This window comes from Dromaius novaehollandiae, chromosome 2 (assembly GCF_036370855.1).
Source record: "Dromaius novaehollandiae isolate bDroNov1 chromosome 2, bDroNov1.hap1, whole genome shotgun sequence".
NCBI classification, from domain to species: Eukaryota; Metazoa; Chordata; class Aves; order Casuariiformes; family Dromaiidae; genus Dromaius; species Dromaius novaehollandiae.
In genome coordinates, this window is record NC_088099.1 from 65,082,233 (window position 1) to 65,104,388 (window position 22,156).

The window sequence follows — 22,156 nt, forward strand, 5'->3', positions numbered from 1 at the left end:
CAGAAGACATGAGGGGATAGAAATAAGAGCTGCGGATTTATAGCTTCAAGAAAAGCCCCTATTAAAAGTCTCTGACTTGGAAAACGTCTGTTTGCTCCATGCAATATGGTCACTGTCTTCGAGTCCCATTCAAATGAGGACAAAACCTACCTCCTTCATTAAACCACTTTTTGCTCACAACTGCTTAGAATTTAACATTGGGAGAAACCTCATTTATACTGAAGCTAGCAAGAATTTTATTTCAAGATAATGCATTGCACCTAGATGTGTGAACCATGCACCCAGACAACTAATTTGGAAGGACTGCTATGAAGTATGCTATTTCTACTTCTACTTGGCTAAGCATAGAGAAGAGCAACAGTTTCTGGTAGTTCAAACTGCAGGGTCTAATAGGAATGCAATAGCATCTACAAGCCATGTTAGTACTTACATCCAAGCTTCCTTCACTTGTAGATGTAGAACTAAAAACATCCTCCTCACCACAATCTCTGTTCATCCTCAAGTGTTCTTCTGTCTGCAACACAAACAAGTATCCTACACAGCAGTGGCAAAGGAAACAAAACAGAGCAAAAACACGCCAGAGCAAAGCATCAAATCTCATCATAGAGCCAAGACAAATTGCCTCGGTAGTGCTGGACCCAGTTGCTGAGAAACACTGAAGTTGTTTCCAAAATTTCTCTGATGGGCAAGGAAAGAAAACCATTAGCAGAACAATTTAAGAACAGGAATATAAGGAAACAAACAGAACAATTTAAGGCAAAAAGAAGGCAAACAGGTAGCAGGCAGCTCCTGTAGCACCAAGGACTAGATTGCCACCGTCTCTGCTACATCTACTGAGACAGAGGAACAAAGCAAGGCACCTCTCCCCACACACAATGTTCACAGGACTGCGTCTCTGTGCTCATATATATCCTTCTCAAGCCTGGATTGCTTAGCAGTGCCAGTTTGATCTGCATTTAGCCATGGGCACGTTTCACGTCAAAAAGATACGGGGTTCATGCCACTCTTCGGTTTTTATGCCAGCTGCGGGAAAACAGAGGGTAACTGATCCAGCATAAAATTAGAATGGAGTGAACAAGACGATACCTGATCTGGCATTAAGCCTGCCAGCACAAAGTTAACCAAAGAAATACTTTGAATAAATTTGCATTAACTATGAGAATAGGTCTCTGCTTTCCGTTCTGTGCCACGGTGTTTTTAACATGGCAGAAAAAACCCAAAAGTTAGATCCAGTGTATTGTCACACCATGGTTATTGCCTTCAGTGAGCTAACTGGGAGGGACACAGGAAAAAAACCCATGCATGTGGACATGTGAGGTGGGGAAGGAAATCTGAGCACAGGCCTGTTGTGTGGAGTGACATCTGATCCAGGGCAGTTTGCAGCACAGGCTAACACTCTCTTCCCTTGCAAAAGAAAACTCATCCCCCTGTGAATGCCAGCAACTCTGCGGTGCTGCTTCTGTTCAAGGCTTGAGACAGTTAGTATCAACTAGTTGTAAAATACAGACCATACATGAATGCATACATACAGAATTACTGCAAATCATACGGCAAAATGAGACCAAACAAAAGAAAATCTGTAAAACAAGTTAGTGGATGCAAAAGTCTTGCAAAGGAGTAAAAAACCATAAAGGAGTAACACAGTAAAGACCAGAAAATTGTAAGGGACCTCCTGGGCCATACACTCCAGTAGTACCCTCAAATCACAGGCAATGCCTTCATAAACCTATCAAATCTTTTCTTAAAAGAACTTAAAATAATTTGTCCTCATTTTGCTAGCTAAGTCTGTTCAACAGTTTCACTGCTGTTTTGGCTAGAAACCTTCCATTAAACCAAGTCAAATGCATTTATGGCCAGTTAATATCTACTTGCTCTTGTGTGCTGTGCTATCCTTTAGTTTTAAGTAATTCTGTCTACTTGTGTTTGAACTGCTGGACACTCCTACTGAAAAGGCAATGGTAATTTCCTTGCTTGTGTAAACAAAGTGACTGTTTTAATCTTTCTTCTTATACACTATTTGTCATTTCAGAGTGAGAATTAAATATAGGAGTTATCAAGAGAAGTCAGTTAACTTGCCAGAATCGGCAAGACTACCAAGACTTGCACCTTTATCACAGATTTAAAATCCGCTACTCATGCTTGTTTATGCAGTTCCTACTTTCTCCTGGGTCAAATATTAACTTAGCCTATTAATTGATCCTCAGTCTCCTTACTCTCTATTAGAGGAGGTATTAAAAAAAAAAATCCCATAGTATCACCTCAGATGTCTCTGATTAACGAACATGAGAAAGAATACAAAAGAGAAAAAAAGGGGGGGAATATATAAGGAGTTTGGAATCTTAAAACGCTCATCTCAAATCTCACAGCTGTGAGAAACCCACTGTGGTAACCACAGAATCAACATTCTTCATAGCCAAGTCTTCTGATGTTGCAAGTGTAAATATTTTGCAAGTTACATCTGAGCTGTTTCAGGAAGCAAAATTCCACCAACACCACGCTTCATACCAAAATGCAGTAAAACGGAATTGAAGGACAAGTTGTAATGCAGTATACTGTATGCTGTAGTATATTTAGCTCCTCCAGAGGAAACAGAGTCCTGTAGCATGCTCGAGGCTTATATTCAAGTTTCCTTGTTTACTAGCTTCTTCCAGGCCAATACAGAATTATTGCTTCAGTGTTACATTTTTGTTCCACTCTGAATGGGAAATATTTTCTTATAGAGGATAAACACTTTGAAGTGATTGATTTCCTATCTCATTAAAAAACAGCTTTCATGTATCCTTCATAAAATGTTAATAGCTCAGCATCCATGACAGATTAGATTTTTCACTACGGTAATTCTCATTGTCTGTAAAGGAAGCCATTGCCTGGCAAAAGCATGCCAAATATGATCATAATTGAAAGGGCAGAAAACTAACGAAGATTTAAAAATATGACCGAGAAGACTGGAAAGGGCAAGGGAAACACCAGTCCACTAACAAAGCGTGTGTTTCTAAGTACCAGTTAATCAGACACGTATACGCTCTGATTTCACTGCAAAAGCCTTGGAGGTATACTTAAATCATGCAAAAGAAAATTTGTTTTCTACTCTGATATTCTATAGTGTTAAACACTTTATAATCAAAATCATTTGATAGTGAAATTTGTAGCTAAGGCTGCAATAGCTTAAGTATGTATAAAGTTAAAACCCATTGTTTTCATATATTCTTGAGTCAGAAAATTTTTGTATTTAATTTCTGTGACGAGTGGCACATACTTTTCATATAGGCATCTCAACAAATTTGAGGTCTACAGAGAATCCAGAAATATTACTCTCCAGTTTTCCCTTATAAAGTCACTGTCATATCTTCTTCTATAGTAGTTTTATGTTATTTAAATTTAGCAATTGAAACTGTATTTTGAATTTAGCTGGAGCAAGTCCTTTGGCAGACAGGATGTTCAAAAAAAACAAACAAACAACTCCCCCACACACACTTCTTCAGGGAATAATAATCTAGAACCAGCACTGGAAAACAATTGTAACACTGACAGCTCCTGGAAAGCTTTGTGATTCATGATATTTCATTTCCTTAAAGCTCCAATATTTATGCATTTTTTTGAAAAATTCTTGTTTAATTTTTTAAAGCTTCCAGCTCAAGAATAAAACAAAGGTTAAAAAAATGAGCATCAGCAGATACTTATCCTTCAGTTTCTTACTCCTTCTGGTACTGCAAATTTTTTATTCTACATTTCACTCATTAGTTTTGCATACACAGAGATCACAATAACTTGACTGCACAGGTCTTACTGAAGATACAAATGCTTTAAAACAGAATACTATGCGTGCACAGAAGAAACCTTTGTTAAAAGGACAATCTACTTGGTATCTAGAGTGATGTACTCTACACTACATCAGCGCTTTCATAAGTGCATTTTTATCTGAGCACTATTAACAGGGGGAAACAAATTGCTTGAAACTACTGCCCTTTGGTACCATCTACTGAACTCTAATGCTCTGCATTTCAAAAACAAGTTAAATGCACAACAAACCCAGTTCCTTCAACTGGCAGCTTAAAATTCCATCAAAGCGTACTGCTTAAATGTAGTTCATGGGGGGTTTTTTTGTTTTTTTTTTAAGGGAGTTTTCTCTTTGCAGATGCGTAAGATAACACTCACAGGCAAAATACAGCTGGAAAGAAAGAAATTCTATTTAGCAAGGTAAAACACTACTGAACACTTACCTTGCTGCTTCTTTTGCTAGTTTTGAAAAATCCCAGAAATCCTCGCTTTTCTTTTTCTATTGCATCATTGCTTACTGAGGCATTTCGACTTGGTTCTGAAACAATTATAATGGAAAATTTTTTTACATTTCTGAAATAAATCAGAAGACCACTATTCAAAAATATCCTGACTTAATGCCATATTTTTGTGAGCCTAAGTACACTGGAGAAGTTATGAACCAAATTACCTAAGTAAATGCCATATCCTGCATTCTCTTTTTCGAACTTTGACTTGCTCTGAGTTTGTTCCAAAGCCTACAGAAGGCAAAGGGCAGTAATTTCATAAACTTCAGTTTCGATCAAACCTATCATACTCCAGAGCCAGCTGCTTAGTCTTTGAAAATGCTTGTTAGAGAGCTTATCTTCAAACTCATGGAGGACTGTAATACCCCAAACCTTACTTTTCAAAATGATGATGATAAGCATCTTTAACACCATGGGCCTGACTTAAACACAGGGAAGCTAATGGAAAGACTGTCAGTGTGGATTTGGGTAAAGCTCCAGAAGGAGGGAAGAGCCCTCTCCTCCAGAAACATATCTCTCCTTAGAGCCTAAACCAGGCTACTCAGGCTAATCTTGCCTTGCCCTGGTGCCTTCGTTTCAGGTGGGAAGCAAGGCAAGTGTCTATGCGTTCCAGGCTGCAAGGGCTCAAAACACACACGTCCTCCTTGAGCTGGCTAAGGAATTGTATGAATTCTCAGATCATTTGGTCTCTGTTCAACTTCCCCAACACCAGTAGAGCCCGATGAGCAATATCATAAGATCGTGCATTACAGGGAACAATCATTAGTTGGACATTCAATACACAGCTTATAAAACTCCCCCATTTTTCAGGTCCAGTGAAATGTAAATCCCCAATTTTAATGGGCGCTGTGTAATACTATAGGGATTTCTCCCTGGTTCGAAGCACATCAGAGCATCCCACTGGCACACAAAGTTTCACGTGCAGAAAAAAGTCACTTTCTTTTGTAAATATCTTCTTTGTTTAATAATAATTAAGAAGCATATGCAAAATGACTTGTTTGTTACCATAAAATAAAGGTCTCAGTCTTAAAAATAAAAACAACAGAACTCTTGTAAACTGATTTGCATTTCACACAAAGCACATTATTTTCACACAGGATCACTTTGCATATCAGTAATGCCAGGTGTTAGAAGGTGTTAAAGACACTGTAGTTCAAAGCATGGTGGGAAAGCAAAGATGATGAACCCAGATGAAAACAGGGAGAAACTATCCTTAAGAAAGGCTGCGACTCCACTGCAAAGAAATAGAGTAATAAATTAATAGCTTACTATATGAAGCACCGCCTATACTCATTCACCAGAAACGGCTATTTTTCTGCTCTGGGCCAGGCTGCAACTAGATGTGAATCATTATGATTCCCTCACTCACAGTGTCTTCAATATCAAATGCCAGGATAAGTCAGTAACAAGTTGGTAACAGCTGACCATCAACATTTTCATTAAATATTTTATAAACCTCTTCCAATTGAATTGGGACTATAAACCTACATGTCATCTCAGAACAACAACGGATTTATATCAATCTAGATTCATTTTTCTTAAACAAATAAGGCAGATCTTGACTCTGGTATTATGCTCTGCATAAGAGGAAACCAGTGCAAGTAAGGACAGAAGAAATGGGGAGAAAAATACTAGTTTTAGCAGAGCCAAGCAGCAATTGGCCTCTGACTAAGATTCAGACCATGGCTGGCCACGGGGAGGCAGACTACCTCCCTTCCTTAAAGTCTGCAGAAGTTACCTCCAAATTTGCTCTGGTTACCTCGGGGTTACTAGGAAAGCAAAGAAGCCAAGCCAGCTACAATCAAGCGTACCTTTCTTGAGGATATTTTTATTTAATCAATGTATTATAAAGGATTCAGTGTGGAAAGAGGATATACAAAGTATACACTTTTTCTATTTAATTAGAAATGGAAGCACAAATGTAATCTAATTAAGTCTTACATACTGCAATTCAGAGGTCAGTATCTATCCAGAGTGATCTACTACACATAGGTGCATTTAAGTTTGATAGGAAAACGCTTAGATACAAGTATGTTTCAAATTAGTGGAAGATCTCCTAGATATCAGAATATTCTATTTTTGCTACTATATGAATTTTGAACCTGTGAGACCTCTGAAATTTTACTATTTCTGAAATTCAAATAATTGTTTTTTAGGTAACAAGAAAGAGCTTAGGATCTATACAGAAGCGTACCATACCACTTATCAGTTAATGACAGCATTTGTTAATTGTTGGCATTTTATCGGCAATTATTGAAGGAGCAGCGCACACACAAATGTATTTATTCTAATCAAGAGCACAGCCATGTAAACAGCACTGCATAAAAGATAACACAGACTGTAAAAAAAGCTTGTTTCTCTACAGCACTGCCCTCTTAAAGATCTACCTACCAAAACCATGCTAAAGATAATGTGAAGGGAAAGCTGATTTTCCCTAAGCAGCATTGTACAGTACCTCTATAGTTCAGAGAAGGTTCAGACTGAGTTTTTGATGGAGGAACTGGAAAAGGCAGGCAATGAAAGGACAAGAGAAAACACATTAAAGTATTAATATTGCTTAGTAAGCCACAGTGTTCATTCATTACTCCTATTATTTGTTTTCCTAAGCACTAGGAATTGTCCAAAACAGACATGCAACTAGAAGCTACCTAGGTGAGAAAGCATTTGTATTCGTTCTCAATTCAGTCGTGAAGCTCCTTCAACTGCTAAATCAAATTATGTAAGCAGGTGGCAGCAGAGCTCGTCTTTTGGTAACACTCCTGCTGTAACTGCAGAATTCAGTATTTCTGTTTCAGGGAAGGAGAGATCCACAAGTGCAACACTTTTCTAGGATCCGCTCCTACTAACAGCTTCGGCTTTCAGCAGCTGTGATGCTGCACTTGTTAGCAAGGACGTGCTTGAAAGCTCTGTCTGTTCTTCTGATAATTAAATGGACGAGACAGCCCACTCGCTGCACAGACAAATCAGTGAGATTCTCCCTCTCCAAGACTCAAGATCGGAATACGGGAGGGAGGAATTTGCTGGAACAAAGGGAACCTTCCAAAAATGTTATATATTTACCATTTTTCTCACCAGACACACATAGGTGCAGGGTGGAGGGAGGCAAAAAAGGCTGAAATACGCTCAGGGTCAGAGAGAGATGATTTTAGCGAAAAGTGCCTTAAGAGGTTAAGAGAATAAAAGAAAAACTGTTTCTGATGCAAAAAGCAGCACACTAGGCAGCATTATTTGATTTTCAGCTGTAATCCTAGCCTTAAAGTGAAGTTTTGTAGCTGTCTGTCCAAGCTGTACCGGGACTCTTCAAACACGGACTTGAGGGCCCATATTGTGCCAGAATATGCCATCACTTCCATTTTAAAGAAGGAGTTTAAGGAAGGCCTCGGCTAATTATTCTGTAAGTTGTCCCTGAAGTATGCTCTCCTGTTGAGTACTCTGCATGTTCAATATGTTGCTCCAAAATGGCTAGCTTAATTACAGTAAACACGTCTTGGAAAAAGAAAAACACGCAACAGAGTTTGACATCTTGTCAGCCACTTTTCTGAGCATCCTGACAATTCAAAGGAAAAGGAGATATTTAGTTTACTTAAAAGACAAAACTCATTGATATTTGGCTCACACAGAGGTAGAACTGTCACTTATCAGAGAGGTTTGAAAGGAGAGATGGAACAGCAACATAAATAAATTACTGTATAAATAAAAAATAAGCCTGCTGCACACCACACACAAAACTGACGTTATCTAAACAATAAGTAAGGACATGTACTGGGCTGGAAGTAATACTGCCTGAAAAAACGGCAGGAAACAATTTTAATGAATAGCACTTTCTGACCTCAAAGGAAATAGCATTTGTCAACATGTATTTTTAAAGCACGTTTAATATTTATGACATCTGAATGCATGCTCAGGCTGCTGAGACTCCAGCCCAAGCAGCTGCCACAGGAATACTAAAGAAGAAGGGGAATAAACAGGAGAACAAAGTTTTAAAGGCAGATACCTCCTCAGCTCATCTTCACTAAAGCGGCAGTCACTTTGCTCGGCAGAGGAGCGCTCGCGCCAGCCCCAGGCTACATCAGCTCTCCCCACCAGCTCTGGCGGCTGCCATGGCTAGGGCACGCCCCACTTTCCACCCATCCCACAGCACTGGCGGAGCAGCGGCTCTGGCAGACGAGCCCCGCGGTAGGTGCACCTGCACTGACAGCAGCTGGGCAGGCTGTGAAGCTCCTCCTTCGGTGGCACCTGGCCAACTTGCCGGCCCGTGGCCAGGGCAAGAGCAGCCAGGGGCTCCCGGGGATGCCGCTGCTCTGGGCCGGGTGCGCAGGACCCAGCTGAAATGTCATGCTCCTATTTACGTCACGCCTCAAAGCAAGGAGAGCGTGAATATGTCAAGTCTCCCACAATATGGTTGGCACATCATCCGAGCCAGCAGTGCCCACTTCTCGCCTCGGCTCACCTCGTTTTCTGTCCCAGGCGTACAGCTCCTTTATGCCCAGCTCCTCCAAGGACTTGGTGAGCTCCAGCTCCTCCCCAGTGACACTGTCGCGCAGGAGGACGACGTGCTCCTGACTGACTTCGCACTTCTCACAAATAGCAGGGATGATGTGGTGGAGAGGCACCTCCGGACTAACTCGAACCACAGCCTTCTGTGTCTTCAGGTAATTCACGACCAGCCTCACCGATTTCTGCAGAAATGCACAAAAATGCTCAGCCCTCATCCAGCGATGGCTACGCTCCCTTATAATGAGAGAGGTGATGGGGACGTCCATGCTGTCATGATTCCTCCTAGGCAAACTGACCACACTACTGAAAACAATGTATTCTTAAAAAAATAAAATAAAATAAATAAATCTCTGGACTCTCACTACGGAGAAAGTCACAACGGATGACTAAGAAAGAGGGATTGGAGGCAGCCAGCCATCTTTCTGCCAGCATTTACAAGCACCTCTCTTACTTAAGATGACAGTGGTTCCCACTAATATAAACTTCAAGGAACAAATATTTGGAAAACGGCAGTTTCTGAATCTCCACAATACTGTGAATAAATTTATGATCAGTCTTTTCCTGTATTCTCAATAAAGAATTATTTTCCTCAAAGTTGACTCTTCTAGTATTCCACTAACTGTCAAGAGAAGCAGAAAATAAAACACAACAAAACCCTAAACCTCCCACAAAAAAGGAGGCAAACAAAACCCCCTCAAAACCTCACCTGCCACCCCACAATCCCACAACCCTCAGTTTAGCCACTCCTGTTGACTCCAGACATTAAGGTCTTTCATCAAGAGTCTTTACAAGAGGAGACTTCACTCTTAACTGCACGCAACACAACATTTTGCAAAAGCGCTGAAGTCTAGGCTGGTAACCACCAGTCTCTGTGCAAATCAGTGAAGCTAGTAAAGCATGTTATAGTCAATCTCAAGCCTCTCCCATCTCATTTAAAGACTGGTGAAATGGGAAGAAAGCGCCTTGGTGCTTGCAGTCACAGGAATGAAATGATGGTTCATGGCGCTGCTTTAACCCCACAGAGTACTGACCTCGGGGACCCTCGGTGGAGGTCGTTTCGTCTTTTCTTCAGGAATCTTCTCCTTCAGAAGTACCATCTGCACATCCAGCGCTCCTATCAAAGTATTTGGCTTGTAACTCAAAGGTTGCTGCATCCCCCAAGACCTCAGTTCAAGACTATGTTGGGCTGGATTCAAGTGATACCGGCTGCATAAATCAACCAACAGATCCATCACAGCTTTACTGCAGAAAAGAAGAGGTTCGCTGTTAGTAGAAAGGAAAAAATAGTTGCCAAAAATGTTACCACAGTTTTAATATGCGAGCAAAAAGACAGTCCAAGCTGTGGATGTGTCACCAGTTAACCATCTTTGGGAGGGAACAGTGCTAATGCTTTGAAATGCTAAGTGGATCAGATAAAAACGTTAGGAATTAAATATATTCTCATTTCAGTTTGTGTTTATGAGCTGGCAATTAACTATTCACTATGAGGCAGACACCAGCACCAATAATAGCACTTACAGACATAAGCCACGAGCAGATACAGTGCATCTTACCTGCTAAATGAATATGTTAAGTTCTGCAATTCAAACACTCGTCTTTAACATGTAGAAAAGGTATGAATAAGTGACTAGCTCTAGGTACATTAAACTCTACCTAGACTTGAGCCACCACATAAATCAAAATTGAGCATTTGAATCTAGGACAAGAGGTAGATGGGAATTTTTTTCCAACTTACAAGTTTGTGGGTTTCTTCCCTGCCACCCCAATCCATTCAACACCAGCAATATTTCCAAGACTAACAGATCCCCTCCACATTTATTTTGGTGAGGAAATTTACTCACTATAAAAAGATCCGGCTACAAGTGTTTGTATTATGATTAACTCTCATTGCAGAGGTGATACTTAAAACACTAGGTTAAGAAATCAGTCATTAACCCCTCTCTCGTTCCATGTCTCTGCTCAGAGGTACTCCGTGTTGTGTCAGTCACTCAACATTCACTGGACCATTAAGGCAGCTTGATGCTGTCCAGTACAGCACAGAAAGGAACTAAGTTCCTTCACATCTCAGAAATTCACCTTGCTCCCAAGGTACTGAAGTGTTTCCCCCCACACACACACCCTTTCATCCCCCAAATTCCATCCAGGGCCAGAGAAATCAGGTTTATTGAAAACAGTATGTTTCAGAAAAGTTCTGGTTTCAATAAACTGCTATTTGTCATCATCAAAACAATAAAAGTTGAAAAACAAAACAAAATAACAAACTCTGAGCAGCCCTACCTAAAGCCTGTAATACACATGGGGTATTTTTGTGGAAGTGGAAGTAACTGTATAGACAGTGCATTTCCCAAAGGACTGGCACCTTTTTCTATGTGTAAACTGGAAAAAGTACATACAGATTCAAAATGCAGACAAATTCATACACACATACAAGCCTTTCCAGGTTATAAGCCACCACGATTACATCTGTAGCTCAAGATCTCCCTAGGGTGCGACCTGTTGGCAGCTGCAACACTGCTCTGCAGAGGCTGCTCATCTTCTTCCTAGGCATACGCTGATGGCCAACTTGTTAAGAAATCAGTAAAAGCCTTTGGGGGGTTAACTATTGAGACAAGGAAAGTGGAAAATGAGCCCGATCCATTGTTAACAGGTAAAAAATTTCTTGCATTTTTACGCAAGAAATCAGAAATAACTCAAGTACCTTCTTTACAGTAACCTCTTTCAAGTTTAAGTGAGCTATATTCAATGTGAGCAGAGAAAGAGGCAAGCCTGGAAGATTTGAAATAGGTAAATGTATTTAAAAGAACAAAAACTAGTGAGATGATGATGACTGAAATCAAACTAGGAAGATGGATATTGTTATATGTGGAAGGGGCTTTAGAAAAATAGAGTTCAAGGATAACTGGTGAGCTCATATAACGGGCATCCAAATAGAAATGCATATCAGGTCATTTCGTGACATTCTCTCACGGCTGTCACTCTGGCACTGTCCTATGTTGTAAAGATCTGTATTTTGCAACCACAGTTAATTCAAATGCAACAAGCCACAAAACAATTGACACATTCACATATACTAAGTCCAAAATATGAGAGCCCCACATATACCAATATTTACATGAATATTCATTATGCTATGCAGCAGTGAACATTTTAAAGTGTCAGCCCCTTTGACATAGATCTCAGCTTGTCTGTTCACAGATACATTTCTTTTAAAGTGAAATTTGCATGCTTTTTTTCTCAGCTTTATTACTATTGTTTTGGAGAAAAGCAAATAACCTTGCAGAATGGCATTACATGGTACTCTATTTGCTAGATGTTTTTTTAATTTGAAGTAGAATGCTAATGTGCTTCTCTAGCACATAATATTGTGATAATTCATTCAAATTTGGAACGTTACTTTACCTCATGTAAACTATTTCATTCAAAACACTTCAGAAAAGCAGAGCACTTAAAACTTTTTTTGCTTTTTTTAAAACTATAATGCCTCAAAAGACTATGATTCTGTGCACCTTCCACTGAAATTATGAAATGTGTTCAGCATGAATAGTACTGCAGTTGCAACAATATTAGACTCCACACCAACCATCTGAGAAAGTAAGCTGCTGTCAGTCATGTGTGTTGAACAAACTTGTCCAGATAATGAACAAATAAACAGCACGAACCCAGCCAAATGTGAGCTATTTTCACCTAATTATTGACTACAGAGCAGGCAGATATGAAATCTAACACTTCGAATGAAGCCTGCAACATCCCATCCTGTTTCCTAGTGCTCAGAATTATGTGACTGCTCCATGAAGAGCATCCCCAAGCTTCATCTGCACCGCTTTGGAGTTTGCAAATTAAACTATATATCAGATGCTTGTGAAACAACTTAAAAGTGCATAGTATGTCCTTCTCAAACTGTAACTTGGGAAAATCATTTCCTCAAAACTTCCAAAGAATAAAAAGAGAACAAGAGAAATTCTATGAACTAAATTCAAAGTTCATGCATTTGCAAAGAAACAAGATAATCAGATATTAAAGCATAAAAAGAAAACTGGGGAATGAACCTGTTCTTAGCGAAGAAGACTAATTGGATTCCATCCCACTCTTGTAATGTTAAAATATTTGACATTTAAAACCAGTTCTGGAAAGCAAGGGTAAGTGCTGTGTCAGCAACACTTACCATTGACCATTTGTGTCATGCTGTTCACCAGTACATTTCAAAGTCATTTATACTTTAAGGAACAGTAAACAGAGTTGGTTTGGGTGCAGCTTGGCCTAATCTTTACTGGGATCAACAGAATAATCCTTTTAAAAAAATACAGGCTTGTATATCTAGAAAATTAATGTGGAGGATAAAGTTTTGTTCTATAATACGATGTTGACTCTGCTATTCCCTTTATTTTTGTGCTACGAGTGCCCATAAAGAAAATTTTAAATGGAGGCAAGAATCTTTATCCAGTTCAATTTCAAATGTATATCACGAATCTAAAATGACAGTTGATTGGAGGGGAAAAAAGAAAAAAAAAGGAAAAAGGGAACAGTAGTATAAAGGGGGCAACCTGAAGTTAATGGGGGTTTATTTAAAAATAGAAAATAGTGTTAGACATTATTATATTCTCATGCTCCAAAGCACAGCAGGCACTTCATTATTAGATTAGAAAAAGATTTCCTTCCCAACCAGAAATGTATAAACTAAATAAGCAAAATACATCAAAAGGAAAGCATGACAAGCATATTTTCATAAGTGTTTTCCATTTCCTTATTTTCCCATGTACATTCAGCTCTCAGTTTCCATACTGGAGCAAGTCCATGGGAGGGCCACAAAGATGATCAGGGAGCTGGAGCACAAGATGTACAAGGAGAGGCAGAGCACTGGGTTTGTTGAGCTGTAAGAAAGAAAGGTGAGGGGAGACCTTGTTGCTGTCTACTGCCAGACATCAGGAGGGCAACCGAGCTAGGCTCTTTGAGGAAACATTTTTTTGAAGGTGGTCAAGCCCTGGAACAGAGTCCAAGAGAGGCTGAGGAAACCTCCTCCCTAGAGATATTCAAAGCTGCCTGGACACAGTCCTGTGCAACCTGCTCTCATGAGACCTGCACTGAGCATGGAGTTTGCCCACACGACCTCTGGAGGTCTCTTCCAATGTAAGTTATTCTGCAAGCTATTTTACTAAGTCCTTTTTTTAACCTTTGTCAAACTACTGTACTTTTGACCAGATCCATCTTTAATATTCTTTATTTACGCTCATTTTTAACCCTTTTGCAGTATGTGCCCTGTTTATCTGTTTTTAACACCTCATCTATTGCTGTATTTGTCTTCTATAAGTTTCCTCTTACTAATTCTTTCATGTTTTTTCAGCCTGGGCTGATTTCACAGCTACAGTCTTTCTTGAGATGCTGTTTTGCATGTTGACCTATAAGCCAACAATTATTCCCACTTAAATTTCTCACTGAGAAGTATGTGAGAACATACCTTCTGTGAGGAAGTTAGCTTATGTGCCCTGTAACACATGCTCTCTGCACCAAGCTCTGTCCTCTGTTACCCTCGGAAGGGGACTACTGCTTCAGCTTGCACATTATGAGGTCTACTGTCCTACCCTCTATGCATCACATATATGGGGGGATTTACGTAATATGTATGATAACAGTAGCAACGATTGCCCAGTCTACCTCTTTTGAGGTATCTGCTATCCATGTGTTGACAACTCCAGAATAAACATTATTTACCTTCAAACATCCCCATTTTTTGCAATATATCCCAGGTATTAGTGACTTCTCAAGCTACCAACGCTAAAAGTCTGTATCTGTGTCGATCACAGTCCTCAGCAATAATGAGGACGTGACCATGGTCATGGATGGTTGCAAATATAGAAGTATCTAATGTTAACTGACGTATTTTCTGGAGATGAAAAAGCCTCATCACCAGATTGAGTGCAAAAACAAACTGGATGTTAACAGTAGTAGTATGCAACATTGTTAAATCAAAAGAATGCATCAGAGCTTTCCAAAAAATTTCTCAGAAATTTCTTCTTGGAGAATTATTGCTACACTTTTTCCATGAACCTGGCACCACATATTGTAACCAAGGTCTGTAACTGAAATATAGTGGCCAGACTCCTCATCAAATATCCACCGTCTACTGTTAAGCTCTCTCTCGCTTCCCCCCCCCCTTTTTTTTTAATATATACACTATGAGAGGAGAGAGAGGATGGGACACTACAGAAAGTTTGGTAAAATCTTAGATAAAATCCTAGATAACAGATTTATAAAAATGTAAAATTTTTCACAATCAGTCCAGTTTTAACAAGAATATCACCAAGGAAAGACTTCAAATCTCTAGAATCAGAATTTTACCTTACAATAGCCAAGCATTAGGGTATGTGATTAAAAGGCAGAAGATTCAGGTTCTGGTCAACATCCTAAAAGAAATAAATATTCATAACAAGTGGATAAGACCAGCTTGACAGACAAGACACTCTAAGGGTCAGCTGGTCACTGAGATTCATCCCTAGCCTTTGAGTAAAATATGGTCCATCTCCCTTCCTAAGCACGCTGAGCTAGTCATAAGAGTATCTCCCAAGACTATGATGGATTTGTTTTGTCTTACCCTGAAACAGTGTTCCTCTTTTTCATTCATGTATCTTTTACACTTATTTTTAAAGAATATATTAAAAGCACTTAACTCTCTTTCTGCTGGCACATATAAGCACACACATGCGTGCATGCTTTTATGACAAGAAATCAGATTAAGTGCAGTTTAAGATACAAATAATCTTTGACAATAGACAGAGAATACTTAGGGATCACAGATGCAAAAACAAGAAATACAAAATACTAGAAGTAGTTTATTTCTATTACTCAAATAAAGGTACGAATTCACGGCCATGTTTTCCAGCAAGTATTATTTGATAAAAATGTTATACTCCTAGAGCATCTCAGAATGAAAGGAGGCAGAAAGCTTCCAGCAAACCCTTCACACATTCAAGAAAGACATATTGCAATATTTAAATGAGAATGTAATTAGCAAGCTGTATCAAATCAAGCCAGAGTTAATAACGGAAGGGTTTATTCTCAAAAGCGTACAATAACACCACTGCTGATAAAGCAGAAGAACGTGAGGTCTCTGCAGTGCCCCCCGCGCGTGCCAGGGGAGGGGTATGTACCCCCCCCCCCCGATGCGGCAGGCACCTGCAAACCACCTTCTCCCAAGGGTGCTTGGGAGAGGGGTCAGCTCCATGGCTTGGGAACTCCTGTGCTCCCCAGGGCACGACGCTACGAGAACGACGGACTGCAGGAGTCGCATGGGGAAGAAGGCTGGTGCAAAGCAGGGAAGGACCTACCAGGGAAGCCTCAAGCTCCACAGAGAGGCTCAGATTTGGCTCCACTCTCAAAAAAGGCAAAATTCATCCTTAACCCTTTGGCTGATGCACCAGGAACGCATGGAAGAGGACTGGACGTTAAAGCTACGCTTTCTTGATACGAATCCTTATGAAAGCTAATGGGGCTATTCAGGGTGAATGGATGGAGCCAGACGAAGTGATTCCTTGGCAGATTATGGATTCAAAACATTATCTCTGAGAGTCACAAACAGAAAAAGGCTCCGGTAACTCTTGTGAGCCTTCCCATTTATTTTCTCTCTACATATCCAGCCATCCTCTCTTTCAGACCTGCCAGCAGTTTGTGTGGATCTGCCGCAGACACATATACATAAAATATATGACTCTCCAACACACTCTAGCTATCCTTCTGGGAAATCACATAGTTCTCGTGCAGCAGTACAAGTATTTGTTAGTTGTGGGGGTGTTTTGTACTCATTTTAAGCAGAAAGAATGCTAACAGTTTTCATGAATACTTATGTTTTACAGCAGAATTCACAGGGGGTATTTATTCCAAAAAGGAAAACAAGTGTACTCCAAAACCTTTCTATTACTACACACATCCATTAAGGACTCAACTTTGTCCTTAAATCTGCAGCACATATTTCCAAAAGCTGGAATCAATTGTGTGTGTAACAAGATGGCAACAAACTCTTAAAGACTTTCAAACTGAATTAACTTTTATAAATAAACCTATTTAAAAATTCCAGACTCTAAAAAAAAATCCTTAAGTAGCACATCCTAATTTTCTTTTTTCCTGAACTATCATTCAAAATAATTTAATTAGAATTTTTCACCCTGCTGCTGATTTTGTAGGGCCTTTCTATAGAGAGATCTAACAAAGTAAAGTTAACTACAGGCTGTTTTGTCAAGTACACACAGAAAAGAAACTGAAAGAGCTAGTTTTGACTTGGTTCATTTATAATAATCTTACATGATACTAATTACTGCAGTACTGTTTATATTTTCACACAACCTCCAGTGGACTACTTAGCTCTCTGAACTGCTTTCCTGAAATCCCCAAACCATTTTTCGTTGTGACAATGCCCAGAGAAAGGTTTTGCAAATTTTTCTGCAATTTCCCCAGGGCACCCAAAAGCAGATTTTGCAGAATGCACTTCAGTGATGGCAGTAGCAACACTGAAGATTTATAGCAGTATAAGCAATAGCAGAATCTGTCTGAAATATCCTTCTTCGATATCATCATAGATGAAATGACTGAACAGGAAATAGCACTTATTAACTGAACTGGCTCCCATATTTGCTTCAAATTAAGCTAAACTCACCTTTTTTTTAATCCCATATCTTCCTCACTAGATGTTTACTTCTCAGTATCATTGTACTTTGTAGCTATCCAGTCTACGATGCCAAAACAAGGCAAAAATATCAACACACCTGTGCTTTTACCCAGATCTGGAGATTTAAGACAGGTGAACCCCACCAAAATTTCAAATGTCTTTGGAATTTTTTGGTTTGTATTCCACATCCCTAAAAATGTGAACAGCGCTAACACAGAAAATTTTACTCTTTTGTTGGTGAGAAAGAACAGCAATACACAGGAGTCTTTTTGTTGTTTTTTTTTTGTTTTTTGTTTTACAGACTGATTACACTAATACATGGCTCATTAGAGGGTTTTTAAAATTTATTTTCACCTCCTTCCTCACTTTCCACAATCTCCTGCCTCCTAGAGCAGGCTGTAGGTGATCGACACTTACTGCTAACCCTCTGTTCCAAGTGCTCAATCCAGCACAGAGGGAGAGCACTTACTACCCATGTTAGGCACTTGTGACACTCAGATTAGGAGATCAGACTCCCTAGAGTAGGAACTTCCCTACTGCCTACATCACAGGCATAGACCCCTCGTGAAGTTAATGCAGAAAAGTGGGCACCCTCACAGAACAACTGAGAGGGCACTTAGGTTGTTTAGAGTGCTTAGAATAGATGAGATACACAACCCCCCAGAAATGTCTATGGTTCATTTTTTACATCCTTTTCAGGTTTGGTCCACAAGCTAAAGACTGCAATAAGCAAAATACTCGGTCTCAATGTACATGATAGTAACGCTAGTGATAAGTACCTATGAGAGTCAAACAGACTGTTAATTGTAAGGGGATTTGTTCGTTTTCTTCTATAACTTGCACGTTTTTCAAAAGGCCACATCAAATCACTGTTCTTGTAGACTAGTAGATCAGATCACGATGAGTAGTTTTACAACAACACAGGCTTCTACTACTGAAAGCCTCAAATACAAAATAAACACAGACCCTGATTTATCAACAGGCACCTGTGTCCTCCCAGTCTGGCGTTATCCTTTCTACAATCTGTTGACGACTACTGACCATTCACACAGTTGTTCGCTACAGTTGCATTGACAGTAACCAAGATATTTTAAAAACTCATCCAAATTCTTCCTCAAAGTAATATAAATTGACCAGTTGCTTTCAAAGCAGTTCTCACTGAAAGGGGGAGAAGGAAGAGCTCCCTCAGTGAAGAAAACAGTCTCAAAACTATCTTTTCAATCCAATTGTCCCTTGATTGTACCAGGTAACAGGGAAAACCTCTCTCTATTCCCAAGCAAGTGATGACACACTTTTATACAGAAAAGCTCTCCCCAACACTGACAGATGTTTTGCCATCTACACAAACAACAGATTTGTGAAGGCAGGATCTCTGGATTTTATGAATCATCCTTCTTTCAAACTCCCTCCTCAGCACGACTCCAGACAGTCACACTGTCAGAACCAGTGTTTGCCAGCAGCCCCTGTTTTCACTGCACCAGTACCCCTCTGCATTAGCAGATACAAAACAACCTAAGACTAGCTCAGGGGGACTACTTGGAAAACATGGATCCATCCACGCATGAGGGTCAGCTGTGGGGAGAGCAATGACACAACAGCTGCCAGTTCCTCCCCTTCCACGTGGAGAGGGTCTCTCATACGTGCCTCTCAGGACTCTTTGGTATGACAGCTACCTAAAACACAGAGAGAAGCATGACTGAGACGCTCCATCAGTGAGGACAGGGAGAGATTAATACCAGTAAGTATGTACGGAAATGTAATGTAATAGAAAAACTCTGGAACGAGGGAGCTAACCCATGCCTTACCTTCCTTGTACTGTGCTCTTCTGCTCCACCCCACTGGGTAAAATGACTGTGAAGTCGACCAATCTGTTAATCATGTTCTCCTTCATGCTCACAAGGCTCTGATCAGAAATTGCAGCTACCTCTGCAGGTAGCTTTTGTTCACTGTGAATTCTACTTGCTGCAGAAGGCTGATTTGGTGGAGGAGGAGCTCGAGCTTTCATTCTTCTCCTTAAGAAACAAAGGCAAAAAGAAAATTAACATTTTTTTGTGAAAGGAAGCATAAGACATGTTATTAAAAAAATACATTCCCTCCAGCCATAATCTCAAGTTATTTATAAAACCTCCTGTAATGCAAGTCATTTTTCTTTTTCATGCAACTTTTCAATAGAGTTGCATTTCATTTTTTACCTCTTCCTCTCTAAAAACATAGTAATTTTTTAATGATGCACTTGCTCCCACTGCATGCTTTCCATGCCCCACAGGATGAATCAGTTCTGTAATTAGGGTATGAAGTAATCATTATTTTGTTGAATAAGAAACATGCTCCCATGAAGAGAGACTCAGAAAAACTGGGTCCAGGCCAGATGTGACTCAAGAAAGATTTATATTTATGTAAATGCATATTCCACACAAGTTAAACCTGCAGGAGCAGAGCTCGGTTGAGGCTTCATTCAGCTATATTTGGGTTCCACAGCATTACGCTACTTGAAATATTGTCTCTTCTGCCGCTCTGAAGAAGTAGTATTAGTTTTGGCTCATCATACTTCATAGGGAAACACCATGAAAGGGTCAAATATGAATGATAACACTTCTTACCACAGCACGCTAAGAGAGTATAGCTCTTTGCAAAAACACTGAAGAGAACTCATCCTCCAGGAGGAAGCTACATGTTATGAGCTACATACAGAAAAGCTGCATAAACTTGCAAACAATATATTTTATAGAGATCAAACACCAACACAAACTCAAAGTTTTACTCCACTGGCAAACAGCCACATAGATAAGCAACGTAGGCGTGCTGTTCCATATCTGAATAGCTGGCCTCACACCAGCCACATGTTTAAGAGGATTAATTTTGATGATCGATATTTCCAGTGACCTCTTCTGACTAGATTCGAGTCTAGTTTAAGTCAGATTTTAGCATAATACAGATGGGAAAAAGCAGTAAAATATTTTTTGAGAATAAATATACCGAGAAATATTATTCAGGCTTACTGCCTGAATTTTTTAATATGCCTGTTTTTAGGGTACAGAAAGAATTATGATTTTGCTTATTTTTTTTACACTGCAGAGAACATACAGAGGCTCAAAAACAGTAATATAGAAAAATGGCACTAACTCTCCAAAAAAGGCAATGATGAATAAAACCTGTGAAGTTTAGTGGTTGAGTTAAAAAAGGGCAAAACTGTGGTCAGAAAAAATACATTTTAAAAAGTGAACACGATCAATACTAAAGCAGCTCTTCATCAATTAAAAGACCTGTATTCTCACCAGTGAAATGACTAAACAGACAGTCTGAATTTTCAAAGCAAGTGTCTGGCAGACAGAAAAATGAGAACTTCATCACATAAGACAGTTTGGAAATGATCCAGGTCCTCCATAATATCTAATTAGCATTTGACTTCTGTGACATGTTTCAGCTTGTGAAAAATCACTACCAATGCCTTGAAATTGCGTGTTGCAGTGAGAGCTCATCAGGACACTGTAAAATTAGCCATAATGCAGATACTTCCATTTCTATGTATGCAACAGACATGATCATCTACTAATATGCAGGGAGAACTACAGCCACACTTACTAGCATATGGCAATTTTTCTTCTACAGGAAAGTTTCCCCAAATATTCACTTTTTATCCCATATATGGTTAATGAGTAATGCAGTCATCGGCCACTAACTTGTAGCTCCCACTCTCCTTCCTGCAGAGGTGATGATAAAAAGTTCAAGGTTTTATTGCTTGTTAAACTGGCTTCACTTTCTACATGTCCCTGAACAGAACTGCTTTACTGTCTTAAAAAAAAAAAAAAAAAAAAAAAAAAAAAGTCAGGATTCATCTTTTGCTCAGATCCCTCTGTCCTGTAAGGCAAAGGTAACCTTCACCAGATACACAGCAGGCTTAGTCCCTTGGCTATCTGTAGCTCAGTCAGAGCTCTACATTGCATCAGTTTAGGCTCAATTCATGTAGAATCTGGTTCTTCCCAAGCTTATTCTCTCTCCAGACATTCATTTGGGCAAAGCTGATATTTGTTAGCAGATTGTGAGGGACGTGGCAGCTTAGCATGAATCCATATCATGCCAAAGGAGTCTCTTAAATACCAGGCAGCTCAACAGTCATGCAGCATAACCACTTAAGGATTGCAGATCAATTTATGATTTACTTAATTCTTACCCTCTGTGATAGCAACTGCATCAATATAAGTAGCTACATAGATTCACACACACACAAAGCTTTCCTATAAGGTTGGGGAAAATCTCCAATATACTGCTATTGACAGAGTGAAGTAACCAAAGAGGATGGGAGGAAAAGAAAGTAAGTGTCACAAACCTTGCAGAACTAGTGTTTATTACAATTTACTTGGAATTGTAAATTCCAGCTCTCAAAGCAAACGGAGAGGAAAGAAGGCAATGGTGACAGAGTAAGCACGAGACTGAAAAATCACTGAAACTGAAGAAACTTGGTATTTCAAGGAAGAAGTAAAGAATGACCGAGACTGAAGCCCAAAAAGGAGCCAGAAGTGGACTGAGAGCATGCTAAACCCATGCTTGTTCCCCAGCAATACTATAAAGCAGCATCTAATTTTCTAAAGGGAAGGAACAGGCAAACAAGGTCAGATACCTTAATGTCAATTTATAACTCTGAAAATGGGAGTAACATTTTTATTTGGACACTTAAATATTCTTCCCAGCCACTTCTATGGTTAACAATCTTGCACAAAACTGT

At 39.6% G+C, this 22,156-nt stretch overlaps 1 protein-coding gene across 6 annotated transcripts in view; it reads right to left on the reverse strand.

The window, feature by feature from the left end:
* The window catches only part of COBL (cordon-bleu WH2 repeat protein), a 169,034-nt gene that overhangs the window by 98,371 nt on the left and 48,507 nt on the right, over positions 1-22,156 (reverse strand). For 4 of the 6 annotated variants that reach the window (XM_064506702.1, XM_064506699.1, XM_064506698.1 and 1 more), the window contains exons 2-6: positions 19,239-19,445; positions 9,812-10,022; positions 8,734-8,962; positions 4,221-4,315; positions 431-514 (exon numbers count right to left, since the gene is read on the reverse strand). In XM_064506702.1, the coding sequence (XP_064362772.1) occupies positions 431-514; positions 4,221-4,315; positions 8,734-8,962; positions 9,812-10,022; positions 19,239-19,445 (826 nt within the window). Of the gene's footprint in view, positions 1-430; positions 515-4,220; positions 4,316-8,733; positions 8,963-9,811; positions 10,023-19,238; positions 19,446-21,015; positions 21,128-22,156 lie in introns of those variants that run through there. The other 2 variants (XM_064506700.1, XM_064506701.1) reach the window with 2 other exon arrangements.